General features: G+C 59.9%; 1 protein-coding gene across 1 annotated transcript; it reads left to right on the top strand.

The window, feature by feature from the left end:
* The first annotated feature begins 2,304 nt into the window (after positions 1–2,304).
* On the top strand, positions 2,305–3,692 carry HTR1A (5-hydroxytryptamine receptor 1A). The gene has a single exon (XM_076362212.1). The coding sequence runs from the start codon at positions 2,387–2,389 to the stop codon at positions 3,626–3,628; it is 1,242 nt and encodes a 413-aa protein (XP_076218327.1). The 5' UTR covers positions 2,305–2,386; the 3' UTR covers positions 3,629–3,692.
* Positions 3,693–7,463: the final 3,771 nt, after the last annotated feature.

Below are 7,463 nucleotides of genomic sequence, written 5' to 3'. Positions count from 1 at the left end.
CATTCCCCGTGGCTTTGAAACGCTAATTTCAGGCTAATCTAATTAGGCTAATGACTAGCACACCACCATGCAAGAAAGCTGGGACAATCTCCTTGAGGTTTTCCTGCCTCTCAGACTTGCACTTTCTTCATTGCATGAGGCTGGCTCTAAACAGCAAGAAGCACAAACTTTGATTTCACTGAAGGGAAAGGGTCTTTAAATAGGCAGCTGCTTAGAAAGCAAACCGCGCCGTGCGTTTGAGGAGACATTAAAGGAAAATAGGCTTTGGTAGTGAAGGAGCAAAGCATACTTAAATATCGATTACGTTTTGTTTTGTCTGTGTAAGTCTCCATTCAATGGGGCACAGAGCATGTAAATTTTAGTACGATCGGCTAGCACAAGGGGCATGCAGGGGTGCAGCTCTGCTCCGCTTATCCAGCACATCTCTGCGCCTTGATCACTTATAGTAAAGATCGCAAGCCTAGAGGCAGAGAAATGTAGCCTGGTCCCCTCGTAAAGAGGAACTGGCCGAAATCTGTCCAAATGTTGTGACGTTGTGAAATCAGCCTTATTGTTAAGTGCTGACTGAGAGAAGATAAGGAAACCTGGGCGTGTGCAAGCCAGGCTCTGTGATTCTCATCTCAAGTTTGATTAAGTTAGAATCTGGCAAATCTTCCCGTTAAGCAATTAGTTATTTGGCTGTCTGCGTTTTCTGAGCTTGCATGGCACAATTACAAAGCAGAGTGAAAGATCTCACATCGTTAAGAACACTGAGCCGCAAGACAGTAGAAAGCCTGCCACAGAAGTCATGTCAGAGGACTTTCTTTTACCTTTAACGGACAGCTAGAGTTAAGCCTGTCAATAACACCACTTTTTTGTTTTCTTTAAATGACAGATGTTTCCCAGGTTTGTGATTGTGTGTTCTATTTACTGGATATTAACTGATTTGCTTATGATGTGTCAATCTGACACTCTTTTTTATTCAAGATTGTTCCCAGAGATATTTTTCTCATTTCACTTTCAGACTCAGCCTTTCCCCCTCCTATCGAGAGGAACTATAACGCATCTTCTTTCTTTTTTCTTTTTTTTTTTTTTTCTCCTTCTTGTTGTTGTTGTTGCTGTTGTTGTTGTCTTGAGACGACAGTGATTTCGGTAGTGTGTTGCACTGTAATTCCCGTCTCGGGCGGGCCGGGTGGCAATGCTGTTTTTCTGCGGGGAACTGGATGGTGGGGAGCCGCGCACTGGCGCGGAGCCCCCGACGGCAGCGACCGCCCTCCCCGCCGCAGTACGCTGGGGCGAGGGTATGAATCATCGCAAACGGGACTTTCATCGCTACAGCACTCGTAAGCGACTGAGCGGGAGCCCTGCCCGGCACCGGGCTGTACAGCAATCCCTCCCGAGACACCCATGCGACACTGCTTCCCAATGATCCCTCTCTCCCTGCACCCGCGGTGGCATGGCTGGTGCTGCTCCCTGGGCAACCCCGGCAGCACCGTGCCCGCTGAGGCCGGAGCGGCGGTCGGGCAGGGGGCGAGGGTGCAGAGCAGCAGAAAGCCCCGCCGGCCCCGCGGCCGGGGGTGCCGGGTCGAGCTCCCCCGGGCGCCGCGCCCTCGGGCCGCCGCCGCCTGCCTGCAGGTGGCGATAAGCACCCCCGGAGCCACCCTGCCCCGGCATACCCCTGTCGCAGGCCGCCTTGGCGTGTGCTGTGCCCCCGGCCCCAGCCGGCAGTGCCTGGCCACAGAAAGCCTCCCCCCGCCTCGCACACCCCGCACAAGCCCCGGCGCCGGTCCCGAGGGGAAGCCCAGAGCCCCCGCTGCCCGGGGCGGAGCTGCGGGGAGGAGATTTGGAGAGGGCGGGGGTGAGGGGGGAGTCGTAGTGGGTTTCTCTGCGGTGTCCGCCCAGCGGGGAGGGGGCGGCGGGGAGTGACGGACACTGGCGCCCGCCAGCCCGCCCGGTCCGCCGGCTGCGCCGGGGGAGGATGGCTACCCAGAGAGACCCCCCCGCGGAAGGGCGGGATGGAGGGGGGGACGGAAGGGGAGGGGAAGGAGGGAGGGAGAAAGCGAGGGGAGAGCGGGGAGGCAGAGCAGGAAGGAACGGCGCGGGAGAGCGGCGGAGCGAGGGGCAGCAGCTCGGCGAGCGGCGGCGGGAGGGCCGCCCCCGCCGCCCGGGGCTGCGCGCTGGGCAGAGGCGGTGGGGATGGGCGGGCGCGGGGCGGCTCCGCCAGCCGCCGTCCTCCGAGCCTCGGCCGCCTCCCGCCGCGCTATATAGGGGAGGGAGGGGTGGCGGGGGTGGGGGGTGTCCGGCGTGGCCAAAGCGCACGGGGCGGCGATGCCTCCTGCCAGGGGAGCGCACAAGTGACCGGCGCCTCTTCCCATGCCCGTCTCCTGAAGCGACCCCCCCGCCCGGCATGGATATGGCCAACAACACTACCTCCCCAGAGCGCTCCCCCGAGGGGGCAGGCGGCCCCGGCCTCGCCGAGGTGACCCTGGGCTACCAGCTGCTCACCTCCCTGCTCCTGGGCGCGCTCATCCTGTGCGCCGTGAGCGGCAACGCCTGCGTGATCGCGGCCATCGCCCTGGAGCGTTCCCTGCAAACCGTGGCCAACTATCTCATCGGCTCGCTGGCCGTCACCGACCTCATGGTGTCCGTGCTGGTGCTGCCCATGGCGGCCCTCTATCAGGTGCTGAACAAGTGGACGCTGGGGCAAGTCACCTGCGACATCTTCATCTCGCTGGACGTGCTGTGCTGCACCTCTTCCATCCTGCACCTGTGCGCCATCGCCTTGGACAGGTACTGGGCCATCACGGACCCCATCGACTATGTCAACAAGCGGACTCCCCGGCGGGCCGCTGTGCTTATCAGCCTGACCTGGCTCATCGGCTTCTTGATATCCATCCCGCCCATGCTGGGCTGGAGGACGCCCGAGGACCGCTCAGACCCCGACGCCTGCACCATCAGCAAGGACCACGGGTACACCATCTACTCCACCTTCGGCGCTTTCTACATCCCGCTCCTCCTCATGCTGGTGCTCTACGGCCGCATCTTCAAGGCGGCCCGCTTCAGGATCCGCAAGACCGTCAAGAAAGCGGAGAAGAAGAAAATCGCCGACACCTGCCTCACCCTCTCCCCGGGCGCCCTGCAGAAGAAAAGCAACGGGGAGCCTGGAAAGGGCTGGCGGCGGACTGTGGAGCCCAAGCCCGGTGCCTGTGTCAACGGCGCGGTGCGGCAGGGCGAGGACGGGGCCGCCCTGGAGATCATCGAGGTCCAGCACTGCAACAGCTCCTCCAAGACTCACCTGCCGCTGCCTAGCGAGGCGTGCGGCTCCTCGCCGCCCCCCTCCTTCGAGAGGCGCAACGAGAAGAACACGGAGGCCAAGCGGAGGATGGCTCTGTCCCGGGAGAGGAAGACTGTCAAGACCCTGGGCATCATTATGGGCACCTTCATCCTCTGCTGGCTGCCGTTCTTCATCGTGGCGCTGGTCCTGCCCTTTTGTGACAGTAAGTGCTACATGCCCAAGTGGCTGGGGGCAGTCATCAACTGGCTGGGCTACTCCAACTCCCTCCTCAACCCCATCATCTATGCCTATTTCAACAAAGACTTCCAAAGTGCTTTTAAGAAAATTGTCAAGTGCAAATTTTGCAGGCAGTGAAGCCCGCCGCTCCGGGACGGGGCAGCGGGAGCTCCTGCCACTCGCTCCATCCGCCTGGCCCCCGCCGCAGTGTGCCCCCCGCCCGGCCCCTCTCCAGCGCCGGCATAAGGGCAGGAGGCTCCGGGACCCCCCGCCGCAGCGCGCCCGAGCCCTTCGCTCCTCCGCCCGTCGGGCGAGCCCCGCGGGGCAGGGCAGGGCAGGGCAGGGCAGGGCTCCACCGGGGGCGGCGGGGGGATGCCCGGACCGGGAGGGCTCTGCGGCCGCCTTCGCCTCGCCTGGCCTCGCCGGGACTCCGCTGCCGGGCGCCGGCGCTCCCGCCTCCCTCCCCTCCATCATTCTGGGTAGACTTAGTGTTTGCAGGTCGTTGCTTGTGGTCGCTGTAAACCACAATGTGTGCCCGAGTAGCATCGGTAAAAATAAACCACCCTATGCAGAAAACCGCCGTGTCGGGGATTTTCTTGGATTTACGAGGAGACGGCGGGGGGCTTAAAGTCCGACCTCGGTCTGGCGGTGTGAGTACGGAGGCTGAAGGCGACTCCCCAGGAGGAGGAAGGGGCTTTGGGCCCGTCGCTTCCCGGGCTGTGAAACCACCAAGTGGATTTTCTTGGGGGAAAAGCGACCGTGTTTTGTAACCTTGCAAGGTACTTCCAGCAACATCCCCGCCTGTGTTACGTGTGTCTAACAGCCCTCCTGCTATGCTAGGACCTTCCAGTTCATCGGGCTTCCCTTCGTTACAGCGCGGGGAGGTGATGGGGCTTAAACCCCAACCATACGCCTCATTATATGGAGATATCTTTTTTAAAATGCCTTTGACCGAGGGTTTCCCACCAAGGAAAGGCTTCGCGCCGTGTGGCTGTCCCCGAGTTCACCGTGCACGCAGCGGCACAGGGAGTTTAAGGAGCCTGCGGAGTAGCGTTTCTTTCTTTCTTTTTTTTTTTTTTTTTTTTTTTTTGGCGCTTGAAAGTTTCTCCGGAGACGTTGTGGGTGCTTCGGGGGCAGCCAGCTGCGGCACGTTTTGCTCGGGGGGAAAAAAAAAAAAACAACACCCCACAAACAACAACACAACGAACCAAACCGATCAACCAAAACATTGCCATGTGCTCCGCGGCAGGAGGGGAGGGGCCGAGAGCATCCGCCGGCGGCAGCCGCAGGTGGCGAAAGCGGCATCTCGGCGCAGGCTGGGCAGGGACAGGCTCTCGCCTCACCCGGGCCAGCCCCGGCGGGGGTAAGCACGACCTTCCCCGCAAGCTTGAGAGCTACGGCCAGAAGCAGGCAGTGCCACCGCGATGCCAAGGGCAGGGAGAGCCAAGCCTGGCCTGGACGGTCCCCGTGGCGGCTCCGTAAGCCTCCCCCCCCCGCAGAGGATCTCCCCTCTCCCGTCAATCCCAGCTGCTTGGCCCCAGGAAACCCGGGTGCTTCCCCTTCCCTGCCTGGCCCGGGGTTGGAGCCGGACAGCCTTGCCCGCCGCACAGCCCCTCCGCCCGCCCTGCCGCCCTGCCCCTTTCCTGCCGTGCCCCTGGCTCTCTCGCCGGCTGCGGCCGGGACCCGGGGCCGCTCTCGGGCCGGGAGGGGGATGGCGCCGGGCCGGGTACTGGCACTGGGCCGCCTGCCGCGTACCTCTGCGACGGGCTGCCTGAAATGAATGCTTGACCAAATATATATATATTTTTTCCTGTTTATTTTTGTGTAATCTGTGTAACGTAGGTAAAAGGGAATGTTAAATCTGTGCGTCACGTGAACGTCAGTGTCCAGTCATTTCTGAACTTCAACCGCTTACATTAAATGACGATAGTGCTTTTAACAACCTCGGATACATAGCTGATTTTCTGAAAATCTTATTTGACCTCATTTTCGCAATTAAAGTGATCTTTGATCTTATGTCCTCTTTGATCACTCCTAACCACGTGTGTCCTACATACTCTTTAAGTGCCGGAGCGTCAGAAGAGTCAGCCTGCAGCGATTAGGGAGCCGAAACTCCTCCTGAGTGCTCGGATCTCCTGTGACTTTGGGAGCCTCACCCGCCGGGGGTGCGGGCTGGGCAGAGCCGCCGGGCACCCCGGGGCGGGGGCGGGAGCGGGGGCGGGAGCGCACGGCCGCGCCGGCGGGGGACGACGCGCCTCGGTGCGGCGGGAGAGCTGCCGTGCAGCGCGGTTTACTCCCCTCGCCGCCTCCTCCCCCGAGTGCGGCCGACTCCTGCAAGTGCGTTTTTGCACGTTTTCCCCTTTTTTAATTTTTTTTTTTTTCCTTGCCAACCTTCCTGCAAAATCCTTGGCAACGATCCCACTGGGAAAGCGTGGCCGCCCTCCGGCCCCGCACGGCAGACCGCGCAGCGTCCCTCCCTGTCCCCTGCGGGACAGGGGCCGCCCGACTCCGCCGAGAGCCCAGGGACCTCGCGGCAGGGCCCACCCGGAGCCGCATCAGGCAGGGCGGCAAGAGGGGCGCAGCTCCTGTGCCCCCTTCATTTGCCTCCCACCCCCGCGCTTCAGGGTGAGGGATGGCGGGAGCACGGGCACAGCGCCCCAGCCCGCGCCAGGGGCTGCGAGGTGCCCCAGCCGCCCTGTGCCGCTGCCGGCTGGGGCGGGAGAGGGGGGAACTTCGGAGCTCGGGAGCGCACATCCCTCCGGCTGGCACAGGGAGGCGAGACGCGCCCTTCCCCGTCCGGCTTCGCCGCCGTGCCGGCGCCCGCTCCTTGCGCGGACAGGACGCGGGGGAGCGGCCCCGGACCCCTGCTACCCTTCCCCGGGCGGAGGGTCCGCGGGAGCGGCGCGGGGCACCGGCGCCTCGGTGCCACCACCGCCGGCCTCTCTGCCTCTCCTCGGCAGGGAAAAGAGCTTTCCGGCGGCTCTCCGGCCCGCGGCGTGGCCAAACGGGCCGGACCCCGGAGGCGCCCACGCCGGGCCGGCAGCCGTGGTGCCCGGGCGGCTCTCACCGCATCCCCCTCCCGGGATGCTCCCCGGCCCCGCGGCGCCGCACAAGCCGCGACGGAAATATCGTCCCTGACCTCAGTGGGGACAGTATTTCTCCGAACAGCTTTACATTTCTCACTCCCTCTGTCTCTTTTCCCCCCCTTGTATTAAATTCTGTAATGTGGAGGAAACGGCCTGCTTTAAAAGGTGTGGTGTTTCGTGTTTTTTGGTTTTTGTTGTTGTTTGTTTGTTTCTGTGCTGTAGTTTTCAAATTCCTAATTTGATTTCTACTAAGATTAAAAAAAACCCCAACCAAACAGAGGATTTAGTGTTTTTTAAGGGAGAAATCAATTCTATATTAAATCAATATTTGTGGTTGGTTGCAGTATTGTATTTGCTCCACTAACGAGCAACTTCCTTACAGTTTAGAGAGCTTCATTTCAGTATTAAAGGACCTATGGAAGCTCAGCAACGAATAAACAAAAATCCAAATAGAAAGCCAAAGGTTTTATGTTTTAAACAGAGCCACAAAAAATTGAGTTTTAACAACTTGAGTCAATTGTGAATACCAAAGATGGGCATAGATATAAAGGCTTTAACCTCTTCTTCCTTTAAAAATGCTTTTTTAGACTGCTGTAAAACGAGAAGAAAGTTTCATAACTTTGAATTTCTCTGCTCTGTGGTTCCAGTCCATGCTGAATTTGGGTCTGAATCACACATCTGACAAGAAGTACTGGCAGAGCAATCCAAGCACACTTCCACTGGCCAACCGTACTTATGGTTGGGGCTGGGGAGACGAAGGGGTAGGAAAAAGGGAAAGACATGCTGGCATTATCTATATTGGCTCAAACTGCAAAATGGATTTTGTGACCATGCAATTTCATCTATTTAAGTGGAAGTCTTCCCCATAAAATGTTTAAAGACTCCCT

This window comes from Aptenodytes patagonicus, chromosome Z (assembly GCF_965638725.1).
Source record: "Aptenodytes patagonicus chromosome Z, bAptPat1.pri.cur, whole genome shotgun sequence".
NCBI classification, from domain to species: Eukaryota; Metazoa; Chordata; class Aves; order Sphenisciformes; family Spheniscidae; genus Aptenodytes; species Aptenodytes patagonicus.
The sequence above is the reverse complement of the archived record's forward strand: the minus strand, read 5'-3'. Positions and strand labels throughout refer to the sequence as shown.